Source organism: Pezoporus occidentalis, unplaced genomic scaffold, assembly GCF_034315485.1.
Source record: "Pezoporus occidentalis ecotype Australia unplaced genomic scaffold, CSIRO_AGI_Poc_V1 ctg104, whole genome shotgun sequence".
Lineage (NCBI taxonomy): Eukaryota > Metazoa > Chordata > Aves > Psittaciformes > Psittacidae > Pezoporus > Pezoporus occidentalis.
In genome coordinates, this window is record NW_026912822.1 from 827,366 (window position 1) to 844,647 (window position 17,282).

General features: G+C 45.5%; 1 protein-coding gene across 1 annotated transcript in view; it reads right to left on the minus strand.

The window, feature by feature from the left end:
- Positions 1-5,417: 5,417 nt before the first annotated feature.
- Positions 5,418-17,282, minus strand: part of LOC134163334 (3 beta-hydroxysteroid dehydrogenase/Delta 5-->4-isomerase-like) — an 88,570-nt gene continuing 76,705 nt past the window's right edge. The window contains exons 2-4 of the mRNA XM_062618125.1: positions 14,149-14,372; positions 10,864-11,028; positions 5,418-7,387 (exon numbers count right to left, since the gene is read on the minus strand). Of these exons, the coding sequence (XP_062474109.1) occupies positions 6,573-7,387; positions 10,864-11,028; positions 14,149-14,372 (1,204 nt within the window). The 3' untranslated portion in view covers positions 5,418-6,572. The remainder of the gene's footprint in view (positions 7,388-10,863; positions 11,029-14,148; positions 14,373-17,282) is intronic.

Below are 17,282 nucleotides of genomic sequence, written 5' to 3' on the forward strand. Positions count from 1 at the left end.
ATGATGAGAAACGCTTCTAGAAAGAAAAGAAAAAGAAAAGTTGTCACATCTCTGGTAGAGTCTGCAGCCTCAGGAAATGATCAAGGGTGGGCACTGCTGCATTAAGCTTGCCCTGAGCCCTGCTACAGATACTAAAGGAAGGTCAGCTTGCTGTTTGGAAACCAAATGTTTTTTAACCTCACTCTGATACAGACACATTTCCATTCTCCAGACAGAGCAGGCAATTTCTCCTATTTACTGCTCTGCTCCAAATGCAATTGGCAACATCCTGGTTTTAGTGAGATGGCTCACAGCAACCGAGTACAAAACACAACACTGAATAACGTGATGTCCCAGTACAATGTGCTGTGATATAAATGTGGGCCCCACAATTATTGTAGGGTTATCGCACTGGTCCTTATACAGGTAGGTTTATTTTTCCACTCCAAAGTGACTAATGAATGGGATTCATACACATGACCTTTATCACTTATAGTTTTTCCACCACTCGCTGCAGGAGTGCTTGGAGGGACGAGGGAAGGGAGAAACTTAGCATCACAGCTACACATGACATCACTCCCACTTGAGCAGTCTTTAGAGGAAGAACAAGAGATCTTTTCTTGAAATAGATCCATCACATCAAGCATCTTTTTCAAGCTACCCTGTGAAATTTTGGTTTGTAAGTGGGGTTGCAAAGCACCCAAGATTGTGAGCGGGAGTGGAGGGAGGATGAACACTTGCATGGATGCTGGACATGATATATCAGTCTTAATCCTTTGGCTCTGTTTGTCGGAATCTACTGTACTTGGTAGCAGGCAGCCTGCCCCAGCAAGCTTGCACTGTGCTGTCTGTGATAAAAGTGCAGGTTCTGTGAACACAAACTCAGCAGCCAGAATGTTCAATTGAGCTTCACAGAGTGAGGGGAAACTATCCCTTAAGATACCATCTTGTGGTAGTAAGAGGCATAGACCGACAGCGCCAGCAGAGCTGAACTGCACGAAACGAGCATCACTCCTACCCCCTAGCTGATCATAAATTCCTACCTTTCCAATAAGAGGATGCCACCGAGGAGTAAGCACTAGGCTCAGATCTCACTCTGACCAGTGTGTCCTAGTCCAAGAGCTGCAGGAAGGGAACACGTAAGAAGCAATTCACCCACCCAGCAGTCGGTCCATGACATTCCTTGTGAAGCGTGTGGGCCTGGTCCTCACACTGGGATGTCACCCACACCTCCCCAGTGGCCACTTCCCACCAGTCTTTCCACTACAGCAGGAAGCTTTGCCCTTGATGCCTCTGCCCCCAGCAGCCTGGGCCCTGATGTCCAGCACAGCTTTCAGAACACATCTTCCTGCTTCCCTGCCCCAGCAGGGAGACACTGACAGTGCGTCCAGGTACCCACTGGGGTCTGTGTCCTGCAGTGGGACCTGGTCACTTTGCAGCCTATCACAACGCTTATGACAAAGGGTGATTAAGCTCCCGTGGTGACATTTTCTTATTTCCCTTCCCTTATTTATAGCACACCATGAACAGAGTGTTCCAAGTAAATGAGATCATTGTAAAAGTAAAGGTTTTCCCTCTGTAAATATATAACTAGTAAATTTCGGAGGGCTGAGGAAAAATCCACCTCAACAACTTTTTCCAAGGTAAAACTTACCTTGCTGTGCTCAGCATCAAATGGTTTTCATGTCTTCTGGTGTGTATGAACCATTTCTTATGTCATCAGCATTTACTAGTAGAGCATGTAGAAAGCCCAAGTGCATGTAAAAATCCAGTGTGCTTTTGGTCCAGTTTAATACAAACCTTAAATACCTAAAGTTGCACGTGGGATTAGTATAAAAATGTACATCTAGCTTCCAATGAAATCATCACATTGAAAAACATGAGGTGCAAGAGTATTTGAGAAAGAAAACAGCTTGTGATGAGAAACTGAAGATGCTCCATTCTGGTAGTTTTTCTAAAAAGAAATAAAAATGAAGGGATGAGGTGATTACAGAGTATGTAAATACCTTCACTGGGCCGAACATCAGCCTTCCAAAAGCTTTTTATCCTAGTGGAGCAAGCATAGCAAGAATCAAAAGCCAGAAACTGAACCTTGACCAATCTAGACTGTAAGCTATAAATCTGTATTTATAAATACAAAGCCATAAATTTATAAAAGAAAATAAGCTATAAACTTTTAACAGTGAAAAGGCCTAATCACCAAGCAAAGTGATACATTCTTCTTCCCTTGACACCTAGAGATGGGGTCTGGATGCTTTTGTGCATGATACGTTTCAGCTGGGGCCAAGTTACTAGGCTCATTGGACATAAGGGGGTGAAAGTCTCCAGACTACATTATTCAGGCAGTAAGAGCTCACCATGCAATTGTCCCTTTAGCCTTGAGAGCTGTTGCAATGATTTTTAAGAGGCTTGGATGACTTTCTGAAGAGCATCACTTAGTAATTAATCTGAGGAGAAAGTGCTACAGCATCACTTCTACAGAAAGATCTTAAAACCAGGCTGAAGGAGAAAGTCCTTGAGAAAGGTTATGGGTGAGACCATGGCTTTGGAGTGTTAACCAGCTGGTCAACAAGCTAGGGGAACTCTCCTGTGTATTGAGACCTTAAAACTCCTTGAATCATGTCATCTTTGGCAAAAACTGAGGCACACATATGAAGACTCGCAAAGGCAGATGTATTGTAACTGCCTTTATACAACCGGGTGCTGACCTGAGCCTGAGGTCAAGGCTTCTCCCAAACACCTTCCCTGCCTTGGTGGTGCTGGAGGCAAGGGCAGTGCCAAGGAGGCTGGTGCTCCTCAAGCACTCAAGTTCACCAGGAGATGGGATGAGGGATGGAGGAGTGATCAGGCTAAGAGGTGATTACATGGGATAGCCTATAGAGTGGAGAATATCCTTCCAGCACTGGAAGGATATGATGGTGTGGGAGGTGGTTACTGTTCCTCTGCAGCCTCATTCAGGATCCATTCATTGGTGGTCTCCAGATGGAAAGAGAGAAGGAGCTGTGCATGGCCATTTTCAAGGAGGCTGTAGGAAAAGATCTCACCCAGGAATATCTCCAAAGGCGAGGAATACACCAAATTAATTCAGTATCTCCATAACGTAAAGCCAAGAAATTCAGTTTGGTTTTGAGTTTAGAGTCAGAGCCAGGTCATCAATAGTTGTCAGGGATTAAGGATGGCAGCAATCCTGAATCCCTGGATGAGGGAGGGGTGTTGCCCTCCAAGTCCAACCTTAAACAAGTGTAGTGAAGGCTCACAGTCTCCAAGTCCTTTTTGTTATCTTGCTATTTTGCTGAGCTTTCATATTAGCTTCTCTTTCATGAAGTTGATGAGTAGGGATGAAGATGATGGTCCCCTGGCAGATGATCCCTAGAACATGAAATACCATGAGACATTGCCAGAGGCATTTGAAGATAATGCTTTTCAGAAGTGTAGCAAGGCAGAGGCATATGAGAGCCAGCCCGTGTCAGAAATGCACCAGAGGGACCTCCCTGGGGAGAGACAGGATGACAGCATTCATGCCCTTGAGGGCTTCCATGGTATCCTTCTCCACCCAAAAGATGCTCTAGGAGACAAGCACTCTGGATACAGGAGAAAAACCTTCCATGTGTCCTCTGCAGGAAGTGCTTCCAAACCAAGACAACCCCTGTAAGCTTCACCTATGAGCAATGGTGCCTTCCCTTAAAAAAATATCAGTTATAAGTTCTATAGTGTGATTGAATGAAGGAAGAAACCACTAAGGAGAAGCAAGGTCCCCTGTCACAGTAAGTGTGGGTTGCTGATGAGGTGTGAGGAGGGTGACAGGATAGGGACAGAAGTGGGAATAAGCTTCCTGTACGCAGGAATAGCTTGTCGTGGAGACTGAAGGAAGGGATGTGATGATAGCAAGAAACAGGGAGGAAGTTCAGCAAAAGAGGAATTCGATACTTAGAAATCTGATTGTTGGGAGCATGGCCCTTGGAGAGATGAAGATGTCCCACCGTCCTACTGAGAAGGCAGAAATGACAAAGTAAGCTCTGGCAGTGGGAGCCTGTATTCATGAAAGGAGTCACTGAACTGCAGAAGAAGAGTTGGTTTATATTTGCTCTGGCAGCGTATGTAGGCATTTTAGGAGCTCTGTTAAACCTGGGCAAAGATGTCCCAGTTTTCTGGTTCATGTTGTAATATGCCAGCTCTCTGATGTATTAAGTGCTTTCCCCTATTAAACAGCCGCTGTTCTTCTCTTGTTCTCTCCACTCCTTTCCTGCTCTATTTCCATGTGCCCGAATTGTCCTTTCTACTCCTACTTCGATGACAGAGCAGCCGTGGCTGCACCCATCATTACACTGGACTGTAGAATGAAATATCACTAGCCTAGAAAAACAGTGGGTGTTACTGGGTTAAACACCTTCTTTGTGCTTTTCTAAGCAGGGTTTGATAACCTCATTCCGCAGTATTTTGTCTTTCTTACACAAAAGAGAAAGACCCTTATTCCACCCTGGAGGCAGCGGAGATAACCGTGTATATGTAAGTATATGGAGCTGATCAGTAGCTTTACGAGCAGCACTCAGAGGTCTGTGGATTTTACATACTTGGGAATCTTTCAGAGGCTTATGGCCAGCTCAGAGCCTTCTTCCTAAGAACAGAGTGAAAGCAGGAAACGGGAAGGGAGCGGAGTATGAATGGTGGTGACTGGAGGGACAAAGACTGCAAACAAAGGGCCCAGATGGGGCTGGAAATGGAAACAGAAATGGAGGGAACCCAAGGGGAACCGAGTATGTACAGAGGGGAATGGAAAGGAGCCATTTGGTGAGAAAAAAGCCAACAATGTAGGGGACTGGAAGGGAAAAGAATGTGAATGGTGAGGCTCAAGGGAAGAAGACATGAACAGAGGGGCTGTAGCTAAGCAGATTTATCACCAGGGAGGTCTAGACAGAATAAGAACATGAAGGGAGAGGAAAAGCACTGATGGAGGGAGCAGGAGAGGAAGAGAGCTCCCATCAGAGGGCAGTAGGACATAGGGTTAGTGCAAGGGGGCTAGACCCTGGAGGTTTGACTTCTGGTGGTGTGAGGGCAGAGGGCAAAGGGGCTGGGGATGGGTCTCTTTCAGGATGGGATAGATTCGTGTGCTCACTGATAAGGGAGGAACTCTGATGAAGGTGTTCAGCATGCTGTTTGCTCGGTGGAGCAGGGTAGAGATGTTGACGTGGTTCTCTGTGAAAGGATGGCATTCAAAGTAGTAGTTTGCTAAGTGTTTACACAGCCATCAGTGGGAGCCTGGAAAACTTATTTCTGGCTCCCCAAAGTATGAGCAGAAGTCCTGGTGGCTGGTGTTCTTCTGCTTCAGATCTCACATACGTCACCCAACATGTTAGTAAAGAAAATGGCGATGTTTGCACTGGGAGTATCCAATGTCCAGGGCACTGAATAATTGAACACAGACTTTAAGCTGCCAACACCTCTGGAGATGTGATTTATTTACATTAGTACTGAGTCAGATAAAATGTTTCTGTGACACCATCCTGAACAGAACAGAGAAATTCCCATCTTTCAGAGCCGTTCTCAACAAGTGAGCTCTATGTTTAAGAAGCAAACAGAGGATCACATCTATTTATTCAGACAGGTTCTACATTTTTGGTCTGAAAGTCAAGTCACACATTCTGCAGAAACTCATGTGGCCATCAGAAGAGCACAGGGACAGCACCCATGCAGCTATCAGCTGAAGGTAGCCTTTGTTCCCAGCTGAAACCCAGAAATAGTGTGATTTTCTGCTTTCAGCACTGTTAATTTTTCTTCATCGTTCACAATTGCCATGACTCTGCAGCCGAAACCCTTCAGAAACCAAGGTGTTGCCATGCAGTACTTTTCTCCTCTTCATCTTGTTGAAGCTGTTGCTCTTCTGGGCAGCCAGATCTGTTGCAATATTGGAATTGGTAACTAGGAAAATGAGAATGGATGAGGAAGCCCTCATCTGACCAAATCTCTCCCTTCTCTCTTTCCATACACCATACTAACTAAACCTACGTCTCATTTACTTTGTACTTTAGGCCTTGCAATGCTTACAGGGTCCAGATTTGCTCTCAAGTTTGACTGTCAGGTGAATGGCACATGAAACCGGACAACGCTCTTGAAAAAGCAAGCAAGATTTGTAACAGCTTTTGCAATCAGGTGGCTTCTACCTACTCTGTGTTTGGTGAGGCTGGCAAGAGGTGAGTGCACAGGGTATAGCTAAGTAGTATACATTTGTAAAGTGTAGTCATAGTTCTAGGGTAAATAGTGCTTTACAAAAGCCTTAAAGGTGGCGTGGTGTGAAAAGAAGGGCTGATGTGTTCACACCGTGGATTGTGTGTAGTTGTACTAAAGCGATGTCTTACTGCTGCACATGATGTTGGAATGGATATGGCCTGTGCAGTAAGGTCACCCTAGTCAGCCTGTACTCAACAAACAAATGAAAGATTCACTTCTATTTGCCATGGGTTGGGGGGGGGGATGAGGGGGCTGATACACAAAGTCTCCATTTAAACACTTAGTTATCTGCTGCTGCTGCTGTTCACTCAGCTCTCCTCTGGCTCAAGGCCCTACGTGTTTAGCCAGGTCTCAGCTCCTCCTAAGACTTAGGCAGCCTTGCTTTTCAAGTACAGCCTTCTCTGGGGGACGATGGAAGCAATCCACTGACCAGTGCTCTGCTTTGCCTCTTCCCACGTGTAGCGGGGCACATAGCCAAAATCATTCCGTGCTTTTCTGTAAGAGAAGGTGAATGGGGTGTTCAGTAGAGTGACCAGGTGACGGTTGGTGGAGGGGATGTATCTGACAAAGGGCCGAAGCAAGAAGCTCACGATCTCCAGTAGCAGAGAGAAGTAATACAGCATTGTCAGAGGCATGGGGAGCTGGGGCTCAATCCCAAACCCTAGGTCCTTGGTAAGCTCGTAATTCAGATCTGCATAGCTTATATGAGGAGTGTCATCCGAGATGTAGTAGAACTGCCCCCTGATGTGCTTGGCTTTCTGCGGGTCTTGCAGGGCTCTGGCTGCCTGCACGTGTGCCCAGGCAATGTTTCCCACATACACGGGGTTCACCAGAGCCTCCTTCCTGGAGAAGCGCAGGTAGACGTTTCTGTTCAACAGACACTTATCCAGATGACCTAGAAGAAATGGGCATCCTTCTCCAAAGATGTACATGGATCTCAGGGCACAGGTCATCAGTGTGCCACCGCCTTTAAGCACCTGGCCATCTGCTTTCAGCACAGAATCTTCTGCCAGTCTCTTACTCTGAGCATAAGGAAATTTTGACACACTCTCATAAGCTGTATCTTCATCACCATTAAAAATTGGGTCACCTTTGCAGTTGGGGCCTGTCACTTCTATAGTACTAGTATATATGAAGTGCTGGATGTTACAGCGGACACATGCCTCCAGCAGTAGCTGTGTACCTTCAAAAGAGAAACATGCAAGTCAGTCTAGAGCCCCCCAAGCTGAAAAAAGTGGGGGGTTTAGGTCAGAAACTGCATCTATGGCCTGAGCTTGGCTAGATCGCCCCTCTCTGCAGCTGGAGATTGGTTGGATTGACTTGGCTTAAGGCAGAGAACCTTCAGAAGTAGTCTCCAAAATCAGCTTTGCCCAGTGCAAGTCTATACACTGTTTAATGCAGGGCTTGAAGAGGGAGATCTTATGAACAATGCACAACACCATGCAATAAAAGAACAAAAAGTGCAGTGAGCAAATTGATGCTTGTGTACGTATGCCTCGTTTTTCAGCATATTCTGGTTTTTATTTGCAGTAGTACAGGATTTCTTACTTTTAAAATCCTATCACAATGCTTTCATCGAGGGGAGTAGAGGTAAACTGGCAAGCTCAGGGTCTTTCAAATAGCCGAGAGGGTTAAGCTAGGAAAGCACATTCAAGGGGATATAAATACTTGAATAAATGTCTGCTGATTTAATTGCAAGTAGACTCTTCTACATCTGAGCTTTGAGGCACAAGTTGCCTCATTTGTTGTGCATGGTGTAAGAGAAATTAGGTGTAAAAGGGCCAGTGACTTCTGACCAGAAGATGCGAAGACGTCTCAAAATGTCTTTGGCAAAGGAACATTAAACCCAAATGACTGATATGATATCACAAGTGCATGGCCTAACATCTAGGGGATAAAATCAAACACTAGCAGTGAGGCATAGGAATGATCTAACAAGTCGGCTCAGTCTGTCACAACTCAAGGCAGAACGATGCAGAGCAGGCTAGCGTTGCTAAAGAGAATATAATGAATAAAAGAGGTTCAGAGGAGCAAGGAATATTGGCAGCAAAACATGGACCCATTAATGAGTGGAAAATGCAAAGAATTATTGAACTGAGTACTGTCAGGGCACCAAAATTCCATTTTCTAAGCTCAAAAGAGAAAAAGAAAGAAGTTTAAGAAACACCAAAGAAGGGCAAAGAAAAAAAGGTTACACTGCCAGGAATAAAATATGAAGGAACCATGCAAGGAACTATGTTTAGGTGGCACACGAGCCAGGCTCATCTGGAACATTAATTAACAAAATATATTATTTTAAAAACTAATAGCTCAATTCTTGCCATCAATGCTGTTTCAAACGTGAGGGCAAGTAATAAAGTGCAGAAGAGCTAGATAAAATCAAATGAAGCAAACATAAAATTATCTTGACAGTTGGTATCTGTTCAAGATCAAATTCACCCAAATAAAATGTGTTTTATTTGCAGCCCAAAGTTGTATGTGGAAAATGAAAAGGTTCTTACAGTAATGGGAATTTGAGCATCTTCCACATATTCACACATAATGAAGTAGATCTGCCATGGAGCAGGTCTCCAAGTGTTGCTTGAAGCGAAGCCCTTCTGGCTGAGGTTCTGATTCACACAGGGTACTTTTATTTGGATTATATTCAATGATTTTCTTAATTCCCTTCCAACCTAAAAATATACTCCCCTTCTACAAAGCTATTTTTGCACTGAGGCCTCACACGTGTGTGGTGTGTGAGGCAGAGGAAAGCCCTGCATCACAACGAGTTGTGCTTGTTTGCTTCTGTTCTGGGTTGTGAACATTGACAGCTGATTTCTTGACACATTTGTGTTACAAAAGTTTTGTTTTCTAGGAGAACCAAAACATTTTTGCTGCAAGTCTATGTAGTACATAGTGTCTTGGCTGGTCAGAAAGGCAGAACATCAGAATGGAAATGGAGGCAAAGAGGGAAGAGGACAGCAGCGTTTACTGACTGATCTTAGGGTCAGTTGTCTCTAGGAGCAGGTCTGGTGTGTGCTTTCGTTCTAGCAAGTGTTATCAGCTAACCCTCACTGGCCCAGTGGGCTTTACTTCATCCACAGGTACACTCTATCTGGGGAGATCTGACGGGTTTATGTAAACCTAGATACTTTGTGCTGAAGCCTAAACCTGCCAAAAGAAATGATGGAGCACACTCAAACAGCTCTGACTCTAGCTCAGAGCTAGAGAGCTTTCTGCTTTAGGGACATTTTAATATTTGTCTAGGTTTAGGTTGTGGTTTTTGTTTCCCCCATTAGGTTTAGGCAACACTTTCTGCTGTGAAAGCCAGATAGTAGCAGAAATATGTTCATAAAGAAAGACATTCACAAGTCCTCTTTCTGAACTACCACCCCAGTATATGTATTTGTCATAGTACCCAATGCACAGGTTTACAGGAACTCACCTTTCTGCTCTTCCCTCCTGGCAGGGAGCTAAGAAGCTGCCTGCTGGGCTCTAATTTGTGGTGACTGACAGTTTGAGGCTTTGACTGAGCAGAAATGAAAGGGTCTGGAAGCTGAATGTACCGGGTGAAAACAGCCAGAATGCCAAGCTGCTGTTTCCAAGGTGCCTTTAAGAGACAACTCAACTACAAAGAACACCCCCTTGCTATGAACGCTGGTGCTTAGCCAGTATTTGTTATGTGGTGGATGTAGAATTATGTTGCTTATTTTTCTGTGAAGAAGCCCTGTATCAATGGCAGAGAGGAACAAAGAACCAGGAAAACTACTCACAGAAGTAAGAACATTGTCCTCAGATCTTCACCAAGGAACTGAAGCAGTGCAGCCAGGGAAGTCAGCGTGCATGCAAGTTAGGCAGCACCAGTTCATCGAAAGGCACAGAGGGATTTGGGATCACAGGGAGTGAGATGAAGTTGTTCTTTTAAGACATATAAATTTTTTTGGCAGTTGATGCCACATTGCCTAGACAAAAGCTTCCCCCTTCTTCTGAGCTGAGGAGGAACAGGGGCTCCTTAGTAGAAAGGTAGGTCCCATCACTGGCTGAGAAGTTACTGAAATCCCTTCCTCACACTGCTTTGAGTTTGGTGGGGGATATTTAATGATAAGATCAAGGTGGGAGAGCACCTGCTTCTCTGAACTGCATTCATGCACACACAGACATAACGGTAAAGGCGAGGAAGAGAAAGGGTAGGACGCAGAGAGCCACAGGGGGTGGGATGTTAGCAACACAAGGTTGCTGTAATTGCAGCCAAAGCCTGCAGTGTTTGTAGCAACTGATAAGTGTACACAGGCAGGATGCTTCATGGGGAGGGAGAATAAGAACTGTTTTCTCGGATATGCACTGGGATTTCAGAAGGTTAATTGCTTCCAGAAGGGTCCACTGAGCATGGTATTGTGGCTATCCCCACTGAAGGCAGATCTGTGCAGATGTCAGGATGGGCATATGTGAGTGCTGACTAGAGTAAATAATCCTGAATGGAAGACCAGTGCACACTGGGTGTGGAGAGGTCTGTATCTCCATAGGGCTGCACAAAGGCATGCTTTTCACTCACAGGTATGGTGTGCAAGATGTACATGGGTAATCTGGCTCAGAAAACCAGGCCGGGTGCTCCCTTTCCTGAGCAGATGATGATCAAGACACAGTAGACATGGGTTTGGGAAAGCTGCTCCATTCACTTACCTGTCACATTGACTTCCCAGAGCAGCTGCTTCTCTACGAGGCCCAAGGTGTCAATGATGGAAGCCGTGTGGATGACAAGGGAGATGCCCTGACAGGCACGGTGCAGGAACGTCACATCCCGGATGTCTCCTTCCAGGATTTTCACCTCAGTCTTACCCTGGAACTCTGCAAGGGCAGCAGAAAACAAAGCAAAAGACCTTGCAAGCATCCTCAGAAGAGCTCTGAAGGGAGTGGATATTTTAAGGCTAGCAAAACAGAAGGCATTTTCCAGTGCTATATTGTGCAGTGCTAACTATAGTGCTTTAGAAGTCTACGTTGAATTACCTACCACATTTTTGGAGCCAATATTCACCATGGTTCTTTCTCTTTTGTTGTTTAAAAGAAAACCCTTTCCCACTGCTACCAAGGGCCTGGAGCTTCCTTCAGGTGTGACTGTTCTAAAGTTCACAGCAGGGATAGCTTCACTTGTGCCTGTTCTGGTCACTGCCTCTTTATAGAAGTGATAATCCAAATATACCAAAGAGCCAGGCACTGCATTCTCCTGTCTTCAAGGTGATGAATGATCTCTCTCCTCCTACGCATGTGTGAACAGAGCTGTGTTCACACCTATTTTCTGCCCCTTGACCTTGCCCATATTGCAGCTCCTTTAATACATTACTTTCAGTTCTGACGCATCTTTTTTAGGTATCTTGGCCAAGATTTACTGTGCCTCTTCTACATCCAGCTCTGGCTTCATTTCGGTGTCTGTGCTGGGGGGTCATGTTTAGCATGCACATCTTTCTGGTCCGAACCTGAACTCCCAAGGCTGTCCTGAGCTACCTCAACCCTGGCTTGCTTTAACTCCTGCTTTGGAAGCCCTCCCAGGACCCAGTGTGTGTGATCCTGGTGGAGCTCTAGCTCTCAGAGCCATCCCTTCTGCAAGTTTTGCTGTGCAGAAGCATCCTTTAATACAGCCAGCCCCAGAACTGCATTGACAAAACCGAGGCAGCAGAGGATGACCTCCTGGAGGCCATGCTGCTCTCCTGGCCCATCTCTGGCCTGGCTGAGGACTTTCTCATCATGTCCTACAGGAGGTGGTGCCATTACAGCAAGCTCTCTGGCCAGCCCCTGCTGTGCTGCACTGGAGGGCTCCCCAGGCATGAGCGAGGAAGTGGCTGCAGCAAAGCAGCATCCTCTGTCTTCCCCCAGCACAATCAAATGCCCGCTGTAAAACCTGATTCATTTATGCAGCTTTTAGCCTCAGCCCTGACTGAAATCATGCTAGTGCTGTGTCACCAGCTCCAGAGCAGGCAGGATTTCATCCCGTGTCTTTAATGGAGGAGAGAGACAGCTGCTGGAATCTGGAACTGAGCGGAGTAGCTTTTACAATGGTTTTATCCCATGATCTCTGTAGCATGCTAGAATGTAATCCTGTATTAATTTAACTATTATTCTGAGGCAATAGGCTCAAGGGTCCTTTTTTTCTCATCACAGTTGGTCTGATACGTAAAATCTGTGAAACATTTACAAAACTGTTCCTAAACCTAGATTTACTGCCCAGCACGGTCACCCAGTCACTGCCACATGCTCTCTTATGTTCTTTTGTTTTACAGAGTGCATTCATTTCCTAGGGCTCTGTTTCCAGAAGCTTTACACTGACCTCTACTTGCATGGATGCAAAAGAGTCAGATTATGGGGCTAGGCTTTTTGTTAAGCACCTGGCAGTTAGATTTGCTCTAATAAATGTTGATCTTTGTACAGCCCTTAGGTTGATGTCCTCCATGAGTAAGGCTTTGCAGGTTGCAATAATCCAAAGGACTGACATACATAGTTCACAATGTAAATGCTCACATGTGGCCCCTTCAGAGTGGCCACTGTGCCTGGGCAGGAGTTAGAAAAGTGGAGTTTCTGTACATGCAGATCAAAGCTTTCAGGAAAAATTTAAAAGAGATACATCCCTTTTAAAGCTCATTAGAGGCATAGTTGGTATCAGTCACCAGAAATCTGCTGTTTAGCTGCTTTGTGCCTTGTTTGAGCTATCAATTTAAGTTGTGTGTGATATGAGGTAGGAAAGCTGCTCCTCCATTCCACTTTAGCCAGCAGAAGTTGTCATGCTAAGTACAGTATAGGCCTAGTTTACTTTACCAGCATCAGCTAGTTGTCAGGAATCAGCAGATTGATCTTGTTTTGCTCTGGGGAAGAGGAAAGCTGCAGGTGATCGTGGAAGCAGGGGGAGGAAAGAAGAAATGATGGACAGAGAGTGGTTTCAGACTGAGATGAACAGCAGAGAGAAACTTGATTTCCATCTGCACAAACCATTGCCCAGGGATCAGAACAAGCATATGTGTAGGGGAGATACCAAATGAATTCATCTCAGGTCTCCATTGCTGCCTACAGTGATTATGAGAAAGTACCCACTGGGAAAGCTGCTTCTACTTCACCAATGGTTTCTGTGCCCTCTGAGCCATAAGCAATGCTCCCTGCTTCCTGTGGGATAGTTTTTGCTTGGAAATGCAATGATTATTCAGTAAGATTCAGTGTCCTGTTGTGAGCAGTGTCTGACTCAGCGGCCAGTCCAGTCAGACTATTTGCCCTGAACTGTCTTTCTCTTTTCTATGTGTTGTTTAAAGTTCAAGCAAACAGCAATGGATGTGGGACTTAGCTTAAGTTTCTTAGTGCTGTTTTATAGAGGTCCTAACAGCCATGGGGTAGATGGTGGGAAAAGGCACTCCTCGTGAGAGACCTTCACCTCCCTGGCTAATTGGATGGTTCATTCAAATGCTCTACTTTGTGTATTCATAGGTGAAAATACAAATTGCATCCTATTTTCATTTGTAAAGGGTAAAGCAATTTATTGGCTTCTTTGGCCTAAGCAAGCTACTGGCTGGTCTACTGCTAGTCTGCCTTTCTGTTTTGAATACAGTGATAAAGGCGAATGAACGTCTGAAACTGAGCAAAAAGCCAGGAGGAAGATTCCCAGAGCAGGAACTTTCAGCAAAAGTCCTGGGGAAAAGACCCATATTCCTTCTCCTCTACTTTCCGTCTCCTTTGGAGCAGTACTGGATTAGCAGTGCAAAAACACTCAATGCTCAAGCACCAAACGGTCTATAAATGTCTGTTTCTGAAAGATGTTTTATGCCTGATTTCTTTGCTGGTGCGAGAGGAAGGGATAAAGCAAGACTTCCTTGAAATAAAACCTCTACCTGCAAAAACTGGTTTGGATGAGAGGTAAAGGCTTCCAGGCAATCCACACGAGACAACAGCGCATACACCCGCAACACACAGCCCTTAAGAGAGGGGACTTACTTCCAAATTCCCCAAGGACTTCCTCACTAAAGGCTTTGTCCAGCAGTCGGATCTCAGCCAGCGCCTCCTCTTCTTCCAGCAGCAAGCGCACAATCCTCTGGCCAAGAAATCCTCCTGCTCCTGTCACCAGGCAGCTTACCCCAGCCAGGGACATTGCTCTGGGCTGCTCCTCGGAGGCAAACTGGCTGCGTCTTGAGCTTCTACCGGCTTGGTTCTCCTCCTGCCTGAGGAAATGAACACACGACATCAACCTCTGGAGGCTTTACAGATCAAAGGCTGTTACCAGAAAGAGAGACTCCTGGAAAACAAACCCTCATGCCTGCATTAAACAGCAATTCTTAAATCATGTCTTACTTTTGCTCGCTATTCCTGCTCAGAAGCAGCCTACACACTTCTCCATGCAAAGAAAAAACTTCACAAACTATTACAAATTAAAGAAACAAATCTGAAAATGTCCCAAATCAACTTCAATGCCAAGCAAACCCCACTAAAGTCTGCTTCAGCCCTTGGTTCCACCTCTAGAGCTCAAAAGCCTCTGGGGGAGACCTGCCTGTATTTATATACCACAGAGCAACCCCTTGGTCATTTTGCTTCCCCTCCCTCTCACGTACAAGTGAATGTGGTGTTTCCACCTCCCCCTCTCAAAGAGGAAGGATGCAGCAAGGTCTTGTGTGCCTGGGTCCTTGGAGGGTAAACCTCATGCTGATAATTCCCTGTATCTGGACTTGCTTGTGTAACACAGTGTTAATATGAGGGTAGAGGGCATTACAATCAAATATAAATAACAGGAGTAGCTGTTTATAATGGTTTGAGAAGTGGAATCTGCTGCTGTACTTTTTTGGATACTGGGCTCCCTCATTATAGCATGGGTTTCTTACTTTACACAAGATCGAAAGCTAACCTCTGAGACTTTGTACTTGTTCAGGACACTTGAAGCATTCAAAGTCATGAAAAGGTCTGATGTACCGCTAAAATTACAGGAGAAAAACATTCCCCTCTGCAATGTCTGGTGTGAGGGTACCTGGTTAAAGTAAGGCTGGGGCTGGTTGGGCTGTTCCAGCCAGCTGTGTTGTTACCTTTTACATCTCCAAAACATAGGGAAAATGCTCTGGAGTTTCTCCTTAGGGTTTCACTCCAGTTCTAGGAAATCTCTGTTTTCTAGTGTGAGACCAGGGCAGGGCTTAGGTCTTAGCCTGAAGCTCCTTCAGTGCCTTCCTGGGTCTTTGTGCACTGTCAGGACATGCTGCCTGGGGATGTATTTCCTCTCCCTCTCACACAGGGTCAGGCAGACATCCCTGCTGAAGCAGGATGATAAACCCGTAGCTGCTTAAGCAGGAAGGGAGTTACAAAGAAGCCCAGCAACGCAGCAACTGAGGCTGAAACCACTGGGAAGGGGATCACTGATTCCAGGCACAGCTGGAATGGATCTCTAAAAATGCTTTGCTTGCACTCACGTGAATAACTGCTAAACTCCCCTTTCTTTAATTCTGTCATGAATTTTGTTCCCTCATTAAAAACTATAGAGGCAGCACCCCCACATTCTTACTTTTTTAGAGCAAAACTGGGCCCACAAGTGACAGAAGAAAGCCAAACCATTTCTGTAGGAGGAGAGAAGCATTCTAGCTGACACAGAAGGCAGAGTTGTGGCAACTGTTTCAATCACAGAGTCCTTGAGAATCCTTTCCTTGCCCCCACAAAGCTTTAAACAATTTGTTATCAGTGCTTCTTTCCTTGGCTTCCCTCAGTGAGAACCTTGACACCGTATGTTCTTATCAGAAGCTGCTGCAAAATAATTGTGTGCAGTGCATGCATTTTGCAAGGGAAAATAACTGACCAAAGCCTGCTGCTACAACCAGTGTTCTCTGAAACAGGGCTTCCTTTTTACTGGTAGAAAGGGAATGAAATGCCTTAAAGAGGCATTATGAAAACAGGCAATACAACATAGCCTCTTAGGATAGAAAATAGTCTCTTACACCAAGCTTGCTTATTAGAATGGCCAAGTTTAGCAGGAGTAGTGTTTCATATGAGAATATGCGTGGAGACCTCAGAGCAGCCCTACAGTATCTGAAGGGGGCTACAAGGATGCTGGAGAGGGACTCCTTATCAGGGACTGTAGTGACAGGACAAGGGATGATGGGTTCAAACTGGAACAGGGGAAGTTCGGGTTAGATATAAGGAAAAAGTTCTTTACTGTGAGGGTGGTGAGGTGCTGGCACAGATTGCCCAGAGAAGTTGTGAATGCTCCATCCCTGGCAGTGTTCAAGGCCAGGCTGGACAGAGCCATGGGTGACACCATGAGGTGTCCCTGCCCATGGCAGGGGGTTGGAACTGGATGATCCTGAGGTCCTTTCCAACCCTAACTTTTCTATGATTCTATGAGTGCTACATCGGGGACGGTAGGGTGATTTAGTGCTGGTGTGCTTTTGTCCTCTCAGGCACTACTGGGCCAGGTGCCTGGCTCAGTTTGAGGGAATTTCATACGTTGCTACATAGCAGCCTCCATTTGAACTGCTGCTGCTTGTGGATGTCAGGGATCAGACAGCAGCAGTTTTCTCAGTTCCAGAGCAGACCTGCTGGTGCTTCCTGTGGCCTCACCTAAAGACAGCATTTCCACCCTCTGTTTCTTGTTGACTTTGCCATGTGGGGATGCAGGGTGGTGTGACAGCTCTTCTGTGCCACAAACAAGACTGGCTCTGGTGTTCCCTGAAGGACATAGCGGCGGATGCTGTACACCCCAAAACAGTGTCAATGAGCAACAAGTCCGGAGTCCACCAGACTCCTGAACACCAGGAACCTTGATATACCTACAAGCTAAAGATGCCTACATGCCTGCAGCTCTAGGAAAGAGGTTGTACTTTGAGATGTCAATTTGGTCAAGCAAAGCTTCTGCCCTTCATGGTGGGAGACACTGTTCCCTCCTGGAAACACTTTCTTCTCTCTTCTGGTTACACATTGACAAGAGGCAACAAGACTTAAATGATTAACTTTTGGACAGCTGTGCTGAATCAAACTCTGAATAAACACAACTTCGTAGAGTGGGGAACAGTTTTGAGATATTTTAACCAAGGTATGAAGATAACCACCTTAAGAGACCTCGGTGTTTCTGTATATTCAAACCTGGCCAAGAAAATACT